Here is a 24,297-nt window from a genome sequence, read left to right as displayed (position 1 = left end):
CTGTCTTTTCCCCAGCCATGACCCCATGCTCGGACAAGATAGAGCTTGTGTAGCAGCACCATGCTACACTACCCAAGGACAGGCACTATGCAGGGGGAATCCTTAAAGAGGCTGTTTAAGGCAGCTTTGTGACCTCAGAGGAATCATAGCAGGATCAAGAATCTAGCCCTAGTTCGGCTATCAGAGACTAACTTTGAAATAGAACCTTCATCTGGTCAACTGTGTATTAGATTGCAAGCCACTTGGCAGGTTCTGTGTCTAGCTCAATGTATGTAGAATGCGAAACATCCAGCCAGCAATCACATTTCTCTATTGAGATAAAATCCACCTCACTTTTAATCTAGCAATTTTCTTCTACAGAATAACGTTGAGTTGCTTATGACATCCATTAACTGCAACAGTTAACGCCAGCATAAATTGTGTGGTTTTGTTGTGTTGCTCTGTCCTGTACGTATATAGTTAAAGTGATTCAGAGTCTTGGGATGGAAGGCAGTATATGCTATTATTTTAATAAAGACATAATCAGGAACATCGAGTGATTCATTATGTTCTGACTATAGAAAGTGATCAGAAATAATGGTAGGTGTAAGATTAGCAGAAGACCAATTTATTTTTGGTTCAGTGTCCTATTAAACACTGAGTTTTGTCTTCATAGAAGTCAACTCATATTTGAATATGCAATGCAGGCACACAGAAATGTGACAAAAAGCAACACTTTCTGCAGTATTCTGTGTATTTAAATAATGCATCTGGTTTTCTATGGAGTAATTCTTCCCAATGAAGAGTATACTGTTACTTTAGTGACCCAACCTTGCAAACAAAGGGTCTGCAGTGACAGAATGAAGGTTTCCTGGAGAATCTATTACACAGCACACAAGGTACCCCTCACAATGCTCTGCAAAAGTGGGGGGGGGGGGAGCGGAGAGGGGGAAGTGTTCCCTGGTCTGCTTACTCAGGGTAATTGAATCTGACCACTTCAGAAGCAGCATGAAAAACATTACAGCAAGTGAGTGCTCTGTGGATACCTTAAGTGACTCTTTTTCCAGGAAACTATGTGAAACACTGTTGAAACAATGAAGAGTGCACAGAGGCCCATGCCATACATCCATGCAGTTATCTTTTCCCATCGATCATCAGAGAGCCGGTGGAGGAGGGCACTACCCACAATGGCTGGAAAAATGAGGAACTAAGGAAACAATAATAAGAACACTGATGTTATTCTCTATCCCCAGCCACTGTGTAGAATCACCCACCCATTCCTGTAACCAAAAGAAGTATTCTACTGGTCCTGACTATATATTTTTCAGGTGTTATTGGGGGGAAAAAAAATTAATTTAACCAATGAAATCATGGGTACAGCCCGAAGTGGGAAAACACAGGTCTTTCATGATAAACACTGCATCCTGGAATTTGACAATGATTCACCTTTTAAAAACTCTGTCATGAAAAACAGAATTACAGGATGCAAAGTTCTTCCTTGATCTATACTGTAGATACACTGTACTTTATCCACATACAAAACTCCCTGTAGCATAAATGGAAATTCTGAGCATGGAGACAATAGAGATCATTCAAGAAAAGTCTGCACGGTGGATTGAAAAACAAACAGTTTGTAACTTGAAGACCAGAGTTCACAAACCAATTTAAAAGCACAGAACTGGTGCCTGTTTCAAAAAGGAGACAAAAATACAAATGCATGTACTGGATCCTTAAAAACACACAAAGAATGCAACAATTGCATTTCTATAATGCCTCTGCCTTCCATCCACAGACCTCAAGGCCCTTTTACAAAGATTAGAATATGTAAGCTAACTGCATAGCTGTAAAAATATGTTGAGTACTACACAGTTAGTACCACAGCATATGGAGCAATGCACGAGACATGTTTACCTTTTAATTTGAAGTTCACACTGAATGCAACTTAGTCTTCTCCTTTCCCTCCATCCTCAGATTTAATGGAATCCACATAAACCCAAAGAATACTTGAGCCTAGAGGTATACTACTCATAAAACACCTTAAGCACTGGTGGTCACCATTAAAAAGTAAACTTTTATACGAGTAATTATTTAAGTGCAGTGCATTTAAGATACCAGATATTTTTGACAAGGTGGTGTTTAACTTTTATAATGACCACCGTACTTCAAGTTATAGCAGGATGAAGCAAATCAGTTTGTTTTACCATCTCTTCCTTCATGCCTTTAAAGGAGGAATACAGATACAAATCAATGCAGAGCTGCAAGCTATCAAATGTAATTTTATTTCTGCCTTTTTCCTGGCTTTTATTCTGAGCTCCAAATAAAAAATTCCACTCCTGCTATGGAAGAACTACACAGTCTACATTTCTCTTTTCTTCTAAGTGGTCCATTTGCAAAATAGCATGCCTTACCTGTATGCCATTAAGTTAATTGAGAACAATTAACTAAACAAAAGGTGTTTTATTACTTCCAGGGTGTTTATGTCAGACCAGAAGTGAAATTCTGCTGTCTGCTTACCTACTGGGAAACAAAATTTTCTACTACACTAATTACACTTGACACAGTATAGGTTCTAATAAAAATAAGAGGTATGTATATAAAAATGGACTTCTCATCCATCTTTTAAACAGCAAGATATAGCTTTAGTCTTAGAGCAGTGATAAGCAATACAAGTTTTCCACTCAAACTTTTCATAGATATGAAGATTTCCAGGCCAGAGGGGACCATCTATAATACAGGCCATACAACTTCCCCCAAATAATTCCTGGAGCAGATCTTTTAGAAATTTAAAACTTCAAAAATTACGCAACAAGAACAGATACATCTGTTTCACACAGAATCAGTTCTCAAAAGGGGAAAGCCCTGACAGTACCTTTAGGGTTGATATTTACTAACAGACCCAGGGAATGGATCTACTTTGACAGAATCATAGAAATGCTGAGTCATCACATTCTAATGGAACAGTGCTAAACTGCCAGACAATGTCCTATTCTTGGTATTCAAATTTGCTGAAATTTACACTTCGTTCGTTGTGTAAGCAAAACTATATAAACAGGAGAGACTGTACCAGGGTGCTAATTCCGTGTGCCAAATCCACCACTTTATAAATAGCCCAACTGAAATAAAATCCAGCACTGAAGTAAATCAATTTAGAAAGTATTCCATTTCTTAGTTCAAGATCAGCAATTACTTTGAGCACCTTAGCCAAAGCATACTTGCTAAATTAGAGGAAGTGAGCAGTGAGCTTTGGAGAGGCAAGGTGGGGTCGGGGAAGTGACAGAGTATTTTAGAGGAGATATAGCAGAATTGCTGCCTTGTTCTTTCAATTTTACTGAGATATTTTAGAATAAATTTAAGAACCTGGTCTGATAGAAAGTAAAGAAAATGACTCTCTGTTAAGGAAAGGACAGGAAGGAGTTAAGATGCATTAACAGCTTATGCAGCTTATTTTTATGGGCTGGGATTTTCAAATGAGCCTGTTGAATGAGGAGCTGAATGTCCATTGAAACTGGCTGGGATTTAGGTACCTAACCCTCTGTTAGACCCTTGGAAAAATCCCATTCATTCAGTTATGAGACAGTCACAGTCACTGCTGGTAGGAATACCTGTGGAAGGAACTGAAAGGTGGCAAATACACTGGGGAAAGTTAATAGCACTTCGCTATTACTACACATAACAGCAACTTTAATTAAGGCCCATAGCAGAATGAATGATGCAGAAATAATAATCCCTAAAGCTGACTGGAGAAGTTTTGATGGAATCATATGCCATTGGAACATGCAGAGCTGTTGAAATCTTGGCGCTCTGTGAAATCCAGTCATGTCCCTGGAATTTCCTTTTGGAAGAAAACCAGAAGAAAATGTTTAACAGTGTCAGAGCATTCTGTCTGGACATTTTCAGAATAAAACATTTTGATTTTTTTGTTCTGAAACCAACTTTCCATTTGCAAGTTTTAAAATTTTGTACCATCTCATATTAGAATGCAAAATAAGAGCGTCACAATCAAAACGAAACGTTGTTGAAACAAAACATTTTGATTAACCTGAAACAATTTTTTTTTTAGAAGTTTCTTTCTCACAGCTTCAAATTTTTCAGTTGTTGTTTAAATTTAGAAGGAAGCCAAATTTAAAAACAAACAAATAAAAAAAATCTTGAAATCCTTCGTGAAACATAACTGCATCCTCCACACAATTCTAATAAGCTTCTTGCAGCACAAAATGAAACCCACACAACTTATACGTAAGGCAACCACTGAAATCTTATGTATTGCAACATCAACGTTCTGTCTGCTGTCAAACTACAGCAGAACAGTGTAAACTTCCCGTCAATTTTCTCAGTTTACTAGGGTGGTATATAGACACTACTTTGCCTCAACTCTTTCCACATTTCACACTGTTTACGTAGCACCGTTTTGCTCTTTATACAGTAGCTATGTTAGATCACTTTGGCTTATGCACAAAGTTAAGCCAAGTTGTGTGTTAAGTTACTACCCTTTTTGTTGCACAGGCCAGGGCAACATATTGTAAAGTTATTCTCTTGCATAAGGTTTCCATGGGAGAGGCAAAAGTGTGCAAAACCCCAATGCTTGCTCTGTGTATGGAGACAAGTGGAAAGACTATGTAAAGCAGGTAGAACCATGTGGAACCCAAGTATTCACAGGGAAGCATGCAGCAGTCCCGGCTTCAACAATGAAGATCTTGAGGCATTTGATTTGATTGCCTGCCCCTGTACATGGCTTTCAGAGATGACTTCTCCACTGGCAGCGCAGCATGATCAATGACCATGCCACATTGTCTACACACCCACCGTACATTGTTTCTCTCCAGCCAATGTTAGGGAGTACAGAGGGAAACAGGGCCCTCTCTCCTTTAGCTCTTTCACAGTCTACACCTTTGAGGATCCTCCCTCTCATCCTCCAAGGAGCTGGCAAGCTCTCCACTGCTCCCTTCTGGGAATACTTGCAGTCCTTTGCTCCCTGCTGCATGATGCGGCATTGGGGCATATAGACCATGACTCATATTTTGAAATACAGAAAGAAGAGAGCCCCTTATATGAAAGCAAGTGGGAAGAGACTTTTTAAATTGTTGCAAAGACAAGTTGTTTACACTTTGTTAGTTTTACTTTACTATAGTACAGCACATGCTCTCTACACAGATATAAAAAAACCTTGTATTTTGGGTAGTTTCAGACTGACCCCTCCAACCCCATATGAAATGGAGTTTACTTTATAGCAATTTAACTGTAAATGTCTCCCAGCTTCACTCATCTGCACTGTTTCTTTCCCATTCCTGCAGCTACATAAAGAGCAGTGCTGAGTGTTGCTACATTCATCCACTAGCTGCCCTCCCTGCATCTCACAGTTAGTGCACGCACCTGTGGAAGTGGCAGATCCAAGTTCAAGTCCCTGCTCCAAATCAAAAAGTGTGTGGATTTGAACCTGGGCCTCCCACATCCCAGGTGAGTGTACTAACTACTGGGCTAGAGGATTAAAGGGGGCTCCACCACCACCTGCAGGTTGAACAGCAATGAAGTTCCCTTGTAAATCCTGCCTGAACTTTTTTTTTTTTTTTGGGCCAAAACTATTTGCCAAATTAGTATCAAATTCATAAATAGTTTTAGTTGACCCGAGATTGCATTTTTTGGTGGATAAACTAGTCACTCAAAGTATTGTGTCCAGGGTAAGATGTGGATATTTATATATGATTGTTTAGAGTTTACACTCACCTTAATTATTAGTGTCTCTAAAAATGTCTAGACTCTCTAAGCAATTTAGAAAAAGAGAAGATTTATCATCGCAAAGCTGTTCAGTTTTATTTCTATCCTAAACACAGCCTTGTATTTAAAGGCTCAAAAGTTTTTAAACAGTTACATCTTCCTTGTTCTTCCTGTACTGAAAAATAATCCATCTAAAAGGATTATAGCAATCATCAGGCTATTAGAGATCCATTTTCATGATGCTTTAGTCATCCTTTGATTGGGCAGAATGAAAATAGATGGGTCAAAACCTTTAACCTGCAGGACTTTTCCAAAATATGACTCCTTGGATCCTTCTGCGCTCCCAGAACATATGTTTATGAACACTACTTGTATTTACTACTACTTTCTAGTAGTAGTATACCATAAGATTGATTTTAGAAGTTGCAAACATAATATATCGAGGAATTCAAAGCTAAAAATAAACTTAGGGTTCCAATACCATAAAGGGTTTCACTGAAAGAACTGGTAAAATAATGAATTTACTTACTGCATGTGTATAACAGTTAGCAGCATGTTCATAGCAAGTGGGTTTGTAGCGGCTGTTTGCTGGAGCTGGGTGGTTCATGAACCTGTTCAGATAATCATGGAATACTTTTAGAAAAGTTAACACACTACCACACACAGTAGCACCTAACTTAAATCTGTTAACATGTTAAAAATATGAGCAAAGTGATGTTTAAAATATCTGTAAGAAAAACAATCTTGAAGGTAGAATATACAATTGAAAGCTGACCTAATGAAGAAACTCATTAAATAATTTTTTTCTGTGTCTCAGTCTATAGAAGACCAATCCCCTACACATGGGGAACACTTAATTTAGTAGTAGTTGCATGCAAGATCAGACCTTTTTATTTAAACAAGCCATGGGAAAAATTTACTGTTTCTTTTCTGTTTTCTTTAAACATACACATGATGTGGCGGCTCTGAGGAATGGCCACGACTCAAGGGAATACATGTTAAAATAGGAGTAATCCTGTAACCAAGATTTCTTTTATCTAAAGTTGTAACAGTTTTCTCTAATTCTATGTAGATACAGGAGACTAACCCTTTGGATTAGGACAGCTGAGATACTGGTGTTTCTGTTCCTGTAAGGGGCCTCAGCATTTGCCTCGAGTGTGCCTAGTCTTTTAACCTAGTGTTTTAGCTAAGGTCAAAACTTTGGGTCTGCCATCCAAGTCTAAGTGTATGTCTTCACTACCCGCCTGATCGGCGGGCAACGATATATCCAGCAGGGATCGATTTATTTCGTCTAGTCTAGACGTGATAAATTGACCCCCGAGCGCTCTCCTGTCGACTCCTGTACTCCAGCGCCACAAGAGATGCGGGCAGAGTGGAAAGGGAAGCAGCAACAGTCGACTCGCCGTGGTGGAGACACCACGGTAAAATCGATCTAAGTACGTCGACTTCAGCTACGTTACTCACTTAGATCGACCACCCCCGCCCCCTGTGTAGACCAGGGCTAAGACTTTTTTTCTTTTTTGAATGACGGTTTCACCACAATCTCTTCCCCAGGCCATATGGACCCACAGTATTCAGAAGATCCTGGAGGAAAATTGGGTTTATTCCAAATTAAGATTAGATTAGGAGGAGGAGGAGCAGGGCTGAACTCTCTCAACTTTTCCCAAAAAGCATGTTACTTGAGAAGTAGCTTCAGAAAAGTGAGAGCCAAAGGGGATGTCAAAGTTCACACTGTTCATGAACTACTGTTCATCTAGTTCTGATGAAAATTTTTCACCTTATTTTTTCCAGTCTAACTTCTAAGCAAAATGTGTCATTAGGACACTAAAATAAATCATTCCCAACTGGTGTCTAAAACATGGCAATTTATACCATTTTTTAGACAGTCTAGATAATGGAGATGTTCAACTTGTCCTTCCTTGCTGCACTACGTTTCAGCACCAAGCAATTAAAATAATATTTTGCTAGCTCTACAGCGATAGGCATTATTTTAAAAGTCAAAAATTGTATCTATATTACAATGTACACAGCGTTTTGAATACCAAGAATGAGTTGTATTTTTGTAGAGCTAGATCTCTATATAGGCATCCTAATAAGGCCAATGAACCCATTTCTAAAGACTTTTCCTTTAAGACTATACATCAACTTCTGTCTGCTTAAGACTGACATTGAAACCATTGTGATCTGAATGCAAACATACATCTAGATACCATTTCAACAAGTTGTGGCAAATATTCTATTGTATATTTAGGAATTCCCAAGGATTGCATAGAGCAAGAATAGGTAGTCCTTTTGAAGTGGATGGGAGTATAAATCTAAAATAAATAATGCATTTTAATTCTGCTTGAACCAAGAGTCAATCACAAAAGGCTCGTGAATAGAATCAAATGAGAAAACTTAGGAGAATGTTAGAAAAACTTGCCAACATAAGCTATATTCTTCTGAGAACAGCTAGTCTCTAAGGTGCCACTAGTACTCCTTTTCTTTTTGTGAATACAGGCTAACACGGCTGCTACTCAAACCTAGAAAGCCCTGTGTCACATAAAACTGCAGACATGGACAACAAGACCAGAACCAATATGCAAATATTCCCTGTATCATTTTAAAACCTTTTTTTAAAGCTATACACAAATAGGGAAATTTAATGCCCAAGAAGGAAAGTCATACTAACTTACTCTCCTGTCTGTCTATATCCGTCTCTTGTCTTATACTTACACTGTAAGTCCCTTGGGACAGGGATCATCTTTTTGTTCAATGCCTAGCACAGTGGGGTTCTGGTATAGGTCCCCTAGGCACTACAGTAATACAAATAATAAATTATAATAATAGTTAGTAGTAATTATTCCAAGTAGATCATTTCGTACCAGTAACCAGCAACACCCAAATGGGTTTCTCATAGATTTTCACTGGTACCCACTAGGGAACAGAATCATGAATTCACAGGCCCCCCGCCCCCCATCCCAACAGGGGCTTGTGTGTTCAGAGCTCAGAACTGCTTTATAACATAAGTCCTGTTTATACTGCAAGAACTTTTAAGAAACCTAACAAGAAAAACAAAGAGTCCTATTTTAATACCATCCACTTAGTGTCCTGTGACGTCAGACCAGGCCAATCTTAAGCAGCTGAAGTTGTGGCATTTGGAAGCGAATTCTTTTGACCAAATATAGAGTCCTATTTGTGAAACAGAAAATAGTGACAAATATTTTGATCCGTTCCTAACTGACAATCAGAGCAAGTTAACATTGATACTGTGGGTGCCAATGTTTTTTATTCATGTAAACTAAACTGATAAATAAGGAATCCTGCAAAGACTGATAAATTGAGCAGGATACCAAAATAAAACTCCCCTTCTAAACTGTTCCACTAACAAATACAATCTCTACATTAAATTACAGGGAACTCAGAAAAAGCAGAGGCATGACAAAAGTGTAATGATTATTCACACACCAGTGAATACTGAATATTTATGCCTAATTGCAGTGAACGTTTACCATTTGCACAACCACACTAAATCCTAAAACAATGAGGAATTTAGCAGACTTACACCTGTTCTTAGTCTCTAAGACAACAGGAGGACTGTAATCAGAGGTAAACAGATTTCCAGGACATTTGGAAAATGGAATTAATGCTAGGTGCCTATCTTTATTTAGTCAACCACGGTTAAATATTATCTGAAAGTCGTCTAGAGGTAGCCCAACAGTTCACTCAGTTTTCTTTCCAAGTTGGGAAAATCGTTAAAAATAAAGCACCTGTTAGGTTATTCTAGTGTTCACGATTAGATTACTCCTGCACAGTTAAGTGGATTCAAAACCACAGGAGACATCTTCCCATTGATTACATCTGGGATGATTTTACAATATTTCTCCATGGACCACACTGGTACCTTTGAGGCCTTATTATACGTAGAAATAAAAGGGATAATTATATCTTGAGAGTAAACTTTAAAGCTTTGTGTATTTCAAGATTTGGAATGTTAACTACTTCAAAACAACCAAACTATTCATGATTTACAAGAGAAAGTTTAAGATAGTTAATGGGATACCCTATTGCAGCACAAGTTTAAATTAAATTATAGTTTTATATCTAAATGAAAAGAAAGATCATCATCTGCACAGGAGACTGCATTGCCAGATCCTCTAAGGACTGGATGAACTTAAATGACTTTAACAGAACTGGGTTAGATACAGACTTTCACTAAGGCCCCACTCTCCAAGAGAGTTGGCTGGTATATCATACACCAGTGGAGACTAGCCTGGTATTGCTTATACCAGTGGGGAGACACCTTATAGCAGCAAAAGAGTTCATTTGCCAGTATAGCTTAAACTAGTTTCCCAAATGCAATCAGCTATACCAGCAAACAACTTTTTTGCTGGTATAAACTGCATCTATACTAATGCTTTCTGCTGGTATGAATGTGTTGTAAAGAATCACACCCTTAACGAACATAATTACACTGGCTAAAAGCCCTATTGTAGAACTGGCCTCCAAGTTTGGAAATCTTCACAAAAATTGAGTCTGTTTCTTTAGACAAGATTCTAGAAGCTCGTTTGAAGGTTTCTACTTGGTTAACACACTGACAGCACAGTAGAGAATTTCAGTGCACGTTAGCAAGAATCTTATTGGAAGAGCAGCATTACTGAGCTACTAAATGTGAACTGAGCCCTGCCCTTTTTCTACCACGGATGATTGTCCCACAGGATTGTGTTTTTAGGGAGGGGTTCATCCATATAGTGACAGAGATCCTAGTTTGTCTACAAACGCTTTGTTTAAACATCAAGGGAAACAAAGGTGTTTGAGGATAATAAACATGAGAGCTCCCCTTTGGATCTGGGAAAGGTTCTAAAAATTTGCACTTCTATTGTGCCTTTAATGGGAGGATTTCAAAGCACTGTATCATCACCTATCATCTTTTAGGTGTCACACATCCTCATACCTCCCTTGTGAAAAAAGGATCATACCTCAGTGACACCACAATAATTACTAGGTCACGCTGACTCCCATTCTAGATTTCCCAGAAGACCAACATTTACAAGTGTTTCTTTACACTTATCAAACATAATAAAAAATACTCCAAGAAACACACAAACCAAATGTTAGTGTAAAGCTAATTTGAAGAAAATGGTGAAATAAGGAGCACTAGGCAAGTACAGCAGCTAGTATAATTTTGTTTAATAATAATAATAATAATTTTGTATAATTAAGAAGGAATTAATGGGAAAGTCTCGTTTTTTTTATCTAGTATCTAGATCTAATGTTTTTATAACATATGCAGGTCAGCCACTTCCCTTCATGACAAGAATATCCTCCAACTCCCATCAAAGTGCAGTGACATGTGGTCACTTACTTATTGGGCAACCATCTGTCTTGTATCCACAAGCATTTACAACTGTACAAAGTACAGATATGCTCCACATTGATAACTGCATTTCTTAAACAACTAGTTTGTTGGTCCCTTAAGTGGTCATGCAAGACAGGTCTTGCTCTGCAGCAATTTTACTGTGATACATATGGCTTTCTTTTTTTTTTTTTTGCGCCCCCGGGAAGTGCTCATAATTATCCAACCTTGAACTGTGAGTTTATTGCCTTGTCACAAGTTTCATTATGTGTTGAGAAAGTTCGGCTATTTATTCTGGTTCAGTGTAGGAAGAAACTGGGCTAAAGAGAGAAAAGATTACTTTTAAAGATTACATACTCCTCAAAAAGAAAAGGAGTACTTGTGGCACCTTAGAGACTACCAATTTATTTGAGCATAAGCTTTCGTGAGCTACAGCTCACTTCATCGGATGCATACTGTGGAAATGCATCCGATGAAGTGAGCTGTAGCTCACGAAAGCTTATGCTCAAATAAATTGGTTAGTCTCTAAGGTGCCACAAGTACTCCTTTTCTTTTTGCGAATACAGACTAACACGGCTGTTACTCTGATACTCCTCAAAAACGAATATGTGGTTTTGACATCTACTGTGAAAGACAAGCTCAGACAACTATTCCTGTACGTAAAAGTTAAACCTATACTGTAGCACTGAGACAGATAGAAGAACTGATTTCCTGACCCAATATGCCATGTTCAAGGTGACCTTGAGATGCCTGTTCCTTAAGCCAGTTGGGGCTGGGAACCTCATGCACAAGACTGCTCTGCTTCTCCTGTGGGAATGCTGCTGCTTTTTGTTACCTAAAATCATGAATGTTGCAAAGATGATAATGATACTGGTTTTCCTGCTAACCCAATATTAGAGATAATGGGCCATTTATTCAGACTAAGTTGTATGTTAAAAAGTCAGGGTCGGGAGATTTGAATCTACAAATTTATACTTAGGAGAAACTTTCTTAGGCTACGTCTACACTGTGCACCTTACTGCTACAGCAGTGCCGCTATAAGGTACGCAGCGTAACCGCTCTTTGTTGGCAGGAGAAAGAGCTCTGCTACCAACAAAATAACTCCTCCCCCATCCCCCAAACGAGGGGCGGTAGCTTTGTCGGCAGGAGAGCATCCCCCGTCGACATAGCGCTCTCCACACTGGTGCTTTTCGTCAGAAAAACTTTTGTTGGTCCGGGGTGTGGTTTTTTTCACACCAATGAGCCACGAACATTTTACTGACAAAAGTGCAGTGTAGGCATAGCCTTAAGCTGAACGATTAGACTTCAAAATATAAATAAAAACCTCAAAATAAAAATAACGACTATGCCAGGCAGATGAAAATCACCAAGGAATGCACAGTAATAGCTTACAAGAAAACCCAGTTAGTTTTAGTTATCTGTTACACCAAGAGACAATCCAGTAAATGTTTTCCAGTGTAAGACTCTTGAACAGTAAAGATATATGGTTCTTATATTAGTTCTTTCATTATTAGAGCCAATATAGATAAGACTGTAAAACAAACAGTTTCCAGTATAGGGCACTGGGGCTCTGCCTAGACACACACACATAAAGGGGTATCATTAGTGTTAAGGTTGTTTTGTTAACTAGACCCCAGGGGGCCTAGTTACTGCAGAGCACAGAAGTCATATACACCGAGGACATGTCTATGCTACAAAACTTTGGTTCACGCAAGTTATGCCAATGTAAAGCCACCGCAGTTAAGATATGGCTTGTGCACGTCCCTACTGAGTTCCTTGCACCGGCACTGCACATACTCACCAGGAGCGCTTGTGTTGATACACAATGTTGTGCACCATGGGCAGATATCCCCAGTGTGCTACAAACTATTGTGCAGCCTCTTTTGGGAAATTCAGGCACTGCATGGTGGGGCAGAAATGAGTCACGTAAGGGGGTCTGGGAGTGAAGGGTCAAGTTCTGATCATGCAACTTTCTCCATCCCATTATGCCATTTCTATCCCATAACATTTGTGCCTTTTGTAAAAATCCCACAAACCCATGCAGTACCAGTCACAGTCCACCATCTCTGACAGAAGCAGGGAGTCTGCACAGCTCTGCACGACTGTCATGAGTGTTGCAAACACAGAATGCACTATCCTCTAGTGTTTGCAGAGCCACAAAAAGAACCATAGCTGCGAGCAACGTGATAATTTCATGGAGGACAGCCTGCTGTGGGACTTAGCAAAAACCAATTCAAGGTTGCTGGTGGTGTTCCTGAAACAGCTACAGATGACTGAGTGTGGCTTCTGGACCTGAGAAACAAGTCTTCACTGGTAGAATTGAATCATAATGCAGGTTTGGGCTGACAAGCAGTGGCCGCAGAACTTTCAAGTTGTCGAACGGCCACATTCCTGGATCTGTGCGCTGAGCTTACCCCGGCCCTCCAGCACAGGGACACCAGAATAAGAGGGGCACGGACAGCTGAGAAGTGAATGGCAATCACACTGGAGAAGCCTGCAATGTTGGATTGCTGCTGATACATGGGAAATCATTTTGGAGTTGGAAAATTCACCGTGGCGGCTGATGTTATTCAAGTGTTCCATTTTGTGGTGCTTGTTATACATTTGTAATGACAGTGTTTGTCACTGATCCCATGAGTTCTGTTGCCCTGTACAATAACAAATAGTGGGTGCTTTCCGTTATGCTAAGCATTATGTTGCGAATTAATAAAAGATACACTATGTTCTCAAAAATAGATTTTATTGGGTACCAAAGCCAGTGCATAGAAATTATATGCAATTAAAAAAACCCACAAACATTTTTTTTAAAATAAATTAAAAGGAACAAAAAATTAAACACAGATAAAGAACGTTCATCTCCATTTCAGCTACACAGACAATAATCATGACTCCCACAGGTCAGGATGTGAAGCTGTGGTTGTCCTTACTGTCTCCCAGTGTGGAGTGGCAGGGGTAGGGATGCAGCCTTAATGCCATGTGGAACACTGGAGAGCAGGGGGGTGTACGAGAACTCCATTTTAGCACCTCCCCTTCACTGAAAAGAGAGGCAAGTCCAGGCTGGTTGATCCTGCAGGTCCACCAGAGTTTGCAGCATCTGTGTTTTGTGCTGAAGAAGCCTCACTATGCCCTGGTGCATCTGCCTCTCCTTTTCCTGATGGGCCTTTCTCCTGTCCACTCTTTCCTTCTCCATAGAGTCTCTTCTTTCTCTTCCTTATCTAGCTCAAGCACTTCACAGGTCGGGAGGGGGACCCCTGAAGGCCACAATGGCAGCAGCTACAGCTAACACACACAGAGGTATCATTGTAAGTATAGTCAAAACGGAAAGTTTACGTTTAGTTTCAGAACTCCCTTCCATTGCTGCCCTAATGTTTTAAACAAGACACACTTATTGACACTTCAGCATGCTTGGGCACAGCCCCACCCTCCAATTCCAGCCAGCGTGAGTGTGGCCTGCCAGAGGCAGGGGGAAGAGAAATGAGGAGGGAATTGTTTGGTTGCATGAAACAATACAAAGTATAGGACAATGGCAGTAAATACGGCCACTGTTTTCCACAGGCAGTGGTGACTTTAGCTGAACTCTCTCCCGAGGATAACAACAGGCACAGAGCACAGCTGCGGATGGTGACCCAAAACCACCAGGGCCTATATGCTGCTAGCTGTCCAACGATGCCTGCTAAAGTGATCGCAGAGTGGAGTGGGAATGTGTCCTACCACAGAGGAAGAAATAGAAACCTAGAAACCTGCAGAAGAGGTTTGCAGAATGCCTCCATGAATGTTCCATCAAGGTCTCTCAGGACGATTCAAAGGACATCTGTTTGTACCTAAACAAACTGCTCCACAGGTCCCCTACCCTCTGCCTATCTCTAGCGGGGAATGAAAAGCAGATCACTACCTCTTTTTGTTGTACCACTACCTCTCCTAGCATGAGTAAATTAATAAGTCAATAGATTGGTCCTGCTACATTGGGGTCAGGCACCATCAGTACATTTAAAAATTGTACAGGTGAGTCGCATCATACACTTATTTCACTTACGCGAATTCAACTATATGTGCTCGGAAAAAAAGAAAGAAAGAAAGAAAGAAAGACAGAGAACAAGATAGCTGTAAATAGTGTGGGCGATTCCGCCCACTATTCCACTCAATAAGCCTATGCCCCAGAGTGAGCGTGAGATGGGAGACGTGAATCTGCTGTTCCCTCAGTCAGTCTCGGTTCCCGCGTGCCCCTCATAGCGTGAGCATCTTGCCACGCTGAGTGTGATTCTAGAGTTTAAAGATACTGTATGTATTTTTCGTACAACATGGCCCCTAAACACAAGCCAACTACCTCATCTGGTGCTCAACCGAAGAAACAGCGATCTGTTCCAATGCTGGAGGAAAAACTGGCTGTGTTGGACTTATTGAGAGATGGCATGTCAGTCTCCAATGTGGCATGTAAATATGGCCGCAATGAATCTAGCATCCATGCCATCAAGATTCGAGAGAGAGAAATTCGTCAAGCCGTGGCATCAAGTGCTCCAATAACTGCTAAGGTGACGAGCCAGGTGCATGATAAGATTTTAGTGAAGATTGAAAAGGCTTTAAACTTATGGCTGGAAGACATGAACCGTAAAAGTGTGCCTGTCGATGGCAACAAATTGAGAGAAAAGGCTCCTAGCCTCTACGTGCTGTTCAAACCTCCCGCCGAAGAGGGAGAGCCTTCTGAGGAGAAGGAATTCAAGCCAGCCAAGGTTGGCTTAACAGTTTTAGGAACCGCTTCAACCTCAAAAACGTGCAGACTACTGGTGAAGCTGCATCTGCCAGCGAAGAGCCAGCAAAAGCCTACCCCAAACAATTAAAGAAAATCACAGAAGAAAAGGGCTATCTTGCAGAACAAGTTTTTAATGTTGACGAGACTGGGCTTGTCTGGAAAAAAATGCCCAACCGCACTTACACTTCAAAATCAGAAAGACAAGCCCCTGGCTTCAAAGCAGCTAAAGACCATGTGACTGTGTTGTTTTGTGGCAATGCGGCTCAGCATTTAATGAAGCCGGGCTTGCTTGACAGGGCTGCAAATCCCCGTTCCCTAAAAGGCAAGAACAAAAAATCTCCTGCCTGTGTTCTGGCAACCAAATAAAAAGGCTTGGGTGACAGCAGCATTATTTCTGGATTGGCTCCCCATGTGTTTCATTCCGGAGGCCAAGTGGTACCTCGGAGAGAAAGGACTGGACTTTGAAGTGTTGCTGGTCATAGACAATGGTCCTGGCCACCCTGCGGCACTCCAGTTTGCGCAGGATGACGTTGAAGTCGTCTTGCTCCCCCCCACCAATACCACCTCCATCCTCTCAACCAAGGCGTGATTCGCTGTTTCAAGGCCACATACACAAGGCTTATGTTCTCACGGATATGTAGCACTATGGAGGCTGATCCCAATCTTAACGTGATGGAGTGTACACTGTACTTTATGGGCGATTTAAGGGATTTTCAAGGGTAATTTTGACTATAGGCGATTTTCACCTTACACGCTGACTTTAGAACCTAACCCCAGTGTAAGATGCGACTCCACTGTACTGGGAAATGCATTCACACACTTACCCTGCAGCAGGCTCCCCTGTGCTTGACTGGAAAGTGCGGGCCCCTTACTGAATGAGGGAGGCAACCTAGTGACAGAGGATGTGGAAAAAGCTAATGTACTCAATGCTTTTTTTGCCTCTGTCTTCACGAACAAGGTCAGCTCCCAGACTGCTGCACTGGGCAACACAGCATGGGGAGGAGGTGACCAGCCCTCTGTGGAGAAAGGAGTGGTTCGGGACTATTTAGAAAAGCTGGACAAGCACAAGTCCATGGGGCCGGATGCTCTGCATTTGAAAGTGCTAAAGGAGTTGGCGGATGTGATTGCAGAGCCATTGGCCATTATCTTTGAAAACTCATGGCAATCAGGGGAGGTCCCGGACGACTGGAAAAAGGCTAATGTAGTGCCCATCTTTAGAAAAAGGAAGGAGGATGATCCTGGGAACTACAGGCTAGACAGCCTCACCTCAGTCCCTGGAAAAATCATGGAGCAGGTCCTCAAGGAATCAATTCTGAAGCACTTAGAGGAGAGGAAAGTGATCAGGAACAGTCAGCATGGATTCACCAAGGGCAAGTCATGCCTGACTAATCTAATTGCCTTCTATGACAAGATAACTGGTTCTGTGCATGAGGGGAAAGCAGTGGACGTGTTGTTCCTTGACTTTAGCAAAGCTTTTGACACGGTCTCCACAGTATTCTTGCCAGCAAGTTAAAGAAGTATGGGCTGGATGAATGGACAATAAGGTGGATAGAAAGCTGGCTAGATTGTCGGGCTCAACGGGTAGTGATCAATGGCTCCATGTCTAGTTGGCAGCCGGTATCAAGTGGAGTGCCCCAAGGGTCGGTCCTCTGGCCAGTTTTGTTCAATATCTTCATTAATGATCTGGAGGATGGTGTGGATTGCACCCTCAGCAAGTTTGCAGATGACACTAAACTGGGAGGAAAGGTAGATACGCTGGAGGGTAGGGATAGGATACAGAGGGGCCTAGACAAATTAGAGGACTGGGCCAAAAGAAATCTGATGAGGTTCAACAAGGACAAGTGCAGAGTCCTGCACTTAGGACAGAAGAATCCCATGCACTGCTACAGACTAGGGACCGAATGGCTCGGCAGCAGTTCTGCAGAAAAGGACCTAGGGGTTACAGTGGACGAGAAGCTGGATATGAGTCAACAGTGTGCCCTTGTTGCCAAGAAGGCCAGTGGCATTTTAGGATGTATAAGTAGGGGCATTGCCAGCAGATCGAGGGACGTGATCATTCCCCTCTATTCGACATTGGTGAGGCCTCATCTGGAGTACTGTGTCCAGTTTTGGGCCCCACACTAAGAAGGATGTGAAAAAATTGGGAAACGTCCAGCGGAGGGCAACAAAAATGATTAGGGTGCTGGAACACATGACTTATGAGGAGAGGCTGAGGGAACTGGGATTGTTTAGTCTGCAGAAGAGAAGAACGAGGGGGGATTTAATAGCTGCTTTTAACTACCTGAAAGGGGGTTCCAACGAGGATGGATCTAGACTGTTCTCAGTGGTAGCAGATAACAGAACAAGGAATAATAGTCTCAAGTTGCAGTGGGGGAGGTTTAGGCTGGATATTAGGAAAAACTTTTTCACTAGGAGGGTGGTGAAACACTGGAATGCATTACCTAGGGAGGTAGTGGAATCTCCTTCCTTAAAAGTTTTTAAGGTCAGGCTTGACAAAGCCCTGGCTGGGATGATTTAGTTGGGGATTGGTCCTGCTTTGAGCAGGGGGTTGGACTAGATGACCTTCTGAGGTCCCTTCCAACCCTGATATTCTATGATTCTATGACTGCCTGGACTGTGGAGAAGTCTCAAACAGGTCCTGGCTTTCAGCACGGCTGGACTCCTCGGTCACATGCTACCTATTCTCCTCCTCCTGCTGCTACTCCTCCTCCTGGCTGTTCATCCAGAGGTGTGTGTGTCAAGCTCCTTGAAGGTACCCACGGTGCTCTGTGGGGTGCTGGTAGGGCATCCGCAGAAAGTATGGCATGCAGGTCATTTAAAAAGCGGTATGTCTGTGGCTCAGCACTGGATTGGTTGTCGGCCTCCCAGTATGCCTGCTGTTGTTCCTTCACCATCACACGGCTCTGTTGTTCCCCTTCACCCACATCCCCTATGCAATCTGCTCACAGATGATGATATTTCTATGACTGCTGCATAACTGTGCCTGCAGGGCCTCTTTTCCCAATGAGCCCAGGAAATCCATTATCTCCCATCTACGCCAGGCAACAGCATATCTAGAGTGTGTAGACAGTGTGGTCAGTTGCACCCAAGCTGCTAGCTGGGCTCACTGAGCCGGGCAATCAGGAAAAGGTATTTCAAAATGCTGAAGGGTTTTTAAGGCGGGGGGGTGGGTGGGAGGGGGCGCGTGGCTTCTGCTCTCTGCGGACCCTTGGGAAGCGGAGTTCACAATTGTGACCAGAGCGGTCAGTGTCAGGCATCGTAGGGCAGCTGCTGGCGGACTGTCATGGTCGACATAAGTCACACAGCATCTACACTGACACTGCACAGATCTCAGTACATTGATCATAGCTCAGCGCTGTTCGAGAAGACAGTGTAACAGGGTGTTTACATTGGCTAGAGACAAAATTCAAATGTAGACACATGCAACTAGGCAGCTTACATTGACTTAACTTTGTAGCGTAGACCAAGCCCAAGTCATTCAAGTCCATCAGGTAAACACATGGACTTGAAAAGGAGTTGCAGGAGAGAATTTGTACCAAGTTTATATGATCAACGCTAACTGCTGTTGTAGGGATTTTACAGCCCAGTTAGGAAAAAGACACATAGGGTTCCTGGTTTTCTTGATTTTTTGGTGTACTAGACCTTACTGTTTATGAAAGTAATGGACTACTAATGCTAATTAGAAACAGACACTGTGCAGATTGGGCTAGGGAAGCTTCCCCCAGTTAGTGCGGCTGAAGGAAATCAATTTTGACATGAGACTCCCTTAGATATGTTACCAGTCAACTGTATCAATCAAGGCAATATGAAAACATTACAATATGTATAAACTATGTTTGAATGCAACCAGGCTTTAAAATGAAGTATTCATCAAACTAAAATGGCCTTGGACCAAAGGCAAACCAAGTCCTTTACATCTTCAATGCAGAATCCTACATGAGGGCAAGCATCTTCATTTTACAGACAGGGAAAGTAATGAACTGGGGGCAAGTGGCTTGTGCAATTCATACTAACGTCTTCATCTTAAGGTTTTCATACACACACGTGCATGTTTAAATCACTTGAACTTTGGGCCTAAAGTATCTGACAGTCTTTTAAATAAAAAACAGAGTAACCTATTAGATTAGTAAAAGGACAGAACTCATGTAAAGTTTTTAATGTAAATTCTTGTTCGTTTCCCATAAGACTGCCATGTACATTGTGATGGTAGGTGAATTATATAGAATTAAATAGTCCTATGTTAAGGGAAAGATTTTTTTATTTTATTTAATTATTTTTTTTAACTGTACCATGAACCACAATGAGTTTGGAAGACAGTATGAGCACTGCTGTAGCTAAGACACTACTTCACGATTCAATTTTATTTTTTCTGTAAACAGACCAATGGCCCATCTAATTGTACACTCAATATTGTGTTGAACACTGGGTTACATCCAAAACTGTAGTAAGAAAAACATCCACAAGAAACCTGCCCATTTTGCAATATATTCTTGACTTCATCTAGTGAAGAATGTAAGCTTTGAAACATGAAGAGATAGCCCTTGTAGTTCTCATCTTAGTGAATTAACTGTGTATGCCGTTATTCACACAATGGTCAATATTTTGCAGTATTTAGTTTCATAGACTAAGTTACTTTAAGCGTCACGTATTTCCTTTCACCCATTTTAAATGTGTTGCCTTTTTGTTTTACTTGGTGCCCTTCTGTTCTTGTATAACTGGAAAACCCAAGTAGGAGGTCTGAATGGCCTTTTATAAAAGAAAATAAATCCATGATTGACAGAGTATGAGGAAAATACACTGGCAGGAAAAATCCAGCATTAGCAGAGGAATGGATTAAATGGAATTCCACATTTAGATATGAAGGTAATAGGTATAAGGAACCAAAGAGACACTAGACAACCCAAGAGGGAAAAGGAAAAGTAACTTCCATTGTTCCATTCATGGTTTTATTTTTTTCTAAATAAAAAGGTATTAAATACAATTTTTACATTAAAAAAAAAAAAAATCAGTTCTGCATCAAGCTCGATGTTCATAGTCTACCCGGCAGGTATGTCTACTTCTCTCCATCCTTTCCCAGAATAAAGAGAATAAATGAAAACCCTTCACAAAATAAAACCACCACACTGTTTTAAAGCATAATTAATCAGCATTGATAACTGCTTGAGATGTTATCGACTACTACACAGAATTATTTTAGAGGCAATAGAATTCAGAATGCTTCAAATCATGTGTCAGCACAGAATTAGATTGCTTTCATTTGTCACATTCAACATTAGATTAAAGAAATAACACCGTTCACAAGTAGTATGAACTCCGAAGCCAACAGAACATGGCCGTAGAGTCTTCTTGAAATATGCAAATGCTGAAAGTTAACCCAAGCCCACACTATGCTCATAATCTCCATTATAAAAATAGAGGCCTGCTGTTTTATAGTTCCCTATAGCCTAATCTAAAATTCATTACGACATGCGCTTCTGTATCCCTAGATTTCTGGAAATTGCGAAGTAAAGGCATGTTAAGGTGGCAGAGCTCAAAATGAGAAGAAAACAACGTGGAGCAGCCGGGAAAGAACAGACGACCCTCATGTAATGCTGCAGCACACATCTGAGCTGGGGGGCGGAACAAAACAAGTATATCAAAACAGGCATTGGGCAATGTAGACAAGCTCAAATGAATCTTTCCCCTCATGTGTACGTTAGGTTTTATTTGTTTGATCTTTCAATCTTTGCCTTTTGGTTTTCTTACTCAAAAGTAAAAAGCTATTGTAATTCTGCAAGAGACTGAGACGGTGTACCTCCTTGGGTGGAAAATACACCAGAGGTCCTACTCACTTGGGAGGATCATGGTCATTCAAAACTTCATCTCCACTGTACCTGATGTTAGAATAATGAAGCACCTGAAAGCCCAAATACTTATGTAAGTACCCGGGTTCTATTGTTCCTTGAACTGACCCATTTTTGGAAGGGAGGGGACAAGAACAAGGAATGAGGCCAGCATTCTAATTCTGTCTGCTAAGGGACATCTAATTGTTGTATGCAGTGTCGTTGTACCTGTGCTGGTCCCAGGATATTAGAGACACAATGAGGATGAGGCCATTTCTTTTCTTGGACCAACGTCTGTCTGTCGGTGAGAGACACAAGATTTTGAGCCACCCTATATCTTCTTCAGGTATGAGCGACTAGTGGTGGCTCAACAACTTGTCTCTCTCACCAACAGATGTGGATCCAGTAAAAGATATTACCTCACCCTCCCTGTTTCTCTAAGAGACCTCTAAAGAAGCCTGCATGGATTGAAAATATCCCCATATATTTAAGGCTCCTCAACCACATCAGAACACAAAAGACAGCACTCTTTGCTTGTCCCTTGCCAACCTTTCTCCTCCCACCAACCGCTCTCCATCATAAAGCGGCCAAAACAAACTGCCAGACACCATAATCCCGAAGCGCCCTATCCTCTACAGCCCCCATGGCCAGCCATTCACGAGAACAGCTCATTTATAGGTTGGAAATTCCCCTGCCAGCGCTTGCACAGGCAGGGAGAGCTGGCGGCGTCCAACCGAAGATGAACCTGTGGCAAATCATCCCACCGGATGCGTGACCCTTCACCCACTTAAAAGGAATGAGAAAAAAAAAAAAATCTCATCCCTGCCTGCGATCTATTGCCTCTCTGGAAACACGCTGGCTCCTCATCTCTCCTCCCAGCCGGCACAGCCCAGGGCCCTTCCCCAGGAGGGACCGGACTGGCTCCCCAGTGACAGACGCAGCCCCTGGGGAGGCTGGGGGAGGACGGCGGGGCTTTGCATGCAGCTGGGGGGGGTTTCCTAGCCCCGAAATTTAACCCCCCCCCAAGACTTCAGCAATGGGCCCCCCGCCCCACCCAGGCTCCAGTATTTGGGGGTGGGGGAGGCAGGTGCCAGACCCCCAGGAGGGGGCGCCCAGACTCGGGGAGGGTGGGCTGGGGGAGGCGGGGCGGGGGGAGCCCCGGGCCCCGCCAGGGGGGGTCTCCCCCCCGGGGATGGGCGCTCGGCCCCGGGCTCACCTCCGCAGTCTCTCCTGGAGCAGCCGCATGGGTCCTGGGCGCCGGGCGGGCGGGGGGTCGGGCCGGGGGGCTGCGGGCGGCTCCTGCAGCGGCGAGGGCCGGGGTCCGGGCCCTCATTGGCTTGCGAGCCCCGCGGCCCGGAGCGGCGGCAGCGGCGTGTGCAGGAGAGACCGAGCCGGCGGCACCGGGTAGGGGGGCGGGCGCTCGGGGCGGCCGCTTTATCCGGCCCCTCGGCCCGGGCTTCCCTCCGCCCCATCCCCGCCCATAGCGCCGGCGCCGGCCCGCCCCTGTCGGCGCCGGGCCAGGGCGGGAGCGGAGGCGGAGGCGGAGACTCTGCCCCGGCGGGGGGACCCTGGCCTGGGTCCAGCGCCTGTCCGGGGGGCCGGATCGCCCGGGCTCCGCGGGGGCTGCGGCCAGGTGCAGCGGCGGCCCTCGCTCGCCCTTCGTGCCCGACACAAGCTCTGGGCCGGGGGGGTTCATAAAGGGCTCCCCGCAGAGCCTGGGGCGCCTTCCGTGGTACAATGGAAACCCCACGCTGCAGCCAGCGAGAGTCCCCTGGCCGATGTGGAAAATCAGACCCCATTTTATTCCAGCGGGACGCTGCTTTGTAACACGAACGAGCACATCCTGGTAGCAAGCTAGAGATTTCCTTTTTAAGAATGAAAGAAGAAGAAGATGAAAACCCTTGTCCTGGCTGACACGTGGATTCCCTTCGTACACACACACACACACACACACGATGTTCAAAAGAAAGCCAGGCTGGAACTGAGCACAATTGTTTCTTAGGTGAGGAGAGAAGCAGGGATGCTGGAACTAGGGATACTGCCGCACCCCCTCGCTTAAAGTGTTTTCCATCATGTAGAGGATTTAGTTTTGTTCAATGGCTCTCTGCACCCCTGCTATACAATTGGTTTTAGTGCCACGTTGGAGAAGGGGCAAAGTAAAAGGAGGGGGAAATGTAAGATAGGAGGCTTTCAGATACAGGGGTGCTGGAGGAAGAGCCTAAAGAGAATAGTTGTGAGGGTGGATGAAAGAATTGTAGGGGACAGTGAAAAAGGAGAGCTAGAACAGGCAGCTGAAAAAGAGGCCAAGGCTGAATCAGAAAGGACGGTGGTTTCAGTCCCTTTGTTTTAATGTAGTTGCCCCAGGAAGCAGTGAGCTTAAAATGCTGAATCTTCTTGACTCTTAAGAACAATGTACTTGTCTATAAAAAGGTGAGATACCATAACAGAAACAATGGAGAGAGAGCATGGCCTTGGGCATGGTGCACTGGATGCTGTGCCCAGAGCAGCTTGGCTTCTGTTCCCAGCTCTGCTACAGGTCAGGTTGCTTCACTTCGCTGTACCTCTGTTTTCCCTCCCACTATTTGTCTTGTCTATTGTGACGACAGCCTTTTCCAAGCAGGAACTGCCTCTAAATATGTTTGTACACTACTTTGTATGTTGGAGATAGTAGGCAATGCTGTAATAGAAAACACAATACTCCA

General features: G+C 42.9%; 1 protein-coding gene across 3 annotated transcripts in view; it reads right to left on the bottom strand.

Moving 5' to 3' along the window:
* Positions 1-23,033, bottom strand: part of MMD (monocyte to macrophage differentiation associated) — a 39,123-nt gene extending 16,090 nt beyond the window's left edge. Inside the window, exons 1-3 of one of the 3 annotated variants that reach the window (XR_006285655.1) lie at positions 22,812-23,011; positions 6,221-6,302; positions 1,026-1,186 (exon numbers count right to left, since the gene is read on the bottom strand). Coding sequence is in view for 2 of the 3 variants with exons in the window: in XM_037914110.2 (XP_037770038.1) it covers positions 1,026-1,186; positions 6,221-6,302; positions 22,812-22,840 (272 nt within the window). In the remaining variant the exon portion in view is untranslated. Of the gene's footprint in view, positions 1-1,025; positions 1,187-6,220; positions 6,303-8,406; positions 8,444-22,811 lie in introns of those variants that run through there. The other 2 variants (XM_037914110.2, XM_007055122.4) reach the window with 2 other exon arrangements.
* Between the last annotated feature and the right edge of the window lie 1,264 nt (positions 23,034-24,297).

Source organism: Chelonia mydas, chromosome 14 (assembly GCF_015237465.2).
Source record: "Chelonia mydas isolate rCheMyd1 chromosome 14, rCheMyd1.pri.v2, whole genome shotgun sequence".
Lineage (NCBI taxonomy): Eukaryota > Metazoa > Chordata > Testudines > Cheloniidae > Chelonia > Chelonia mydas.
This window is presented reverse-complemented; position numbering and strand designations above follow the sequence as displayed.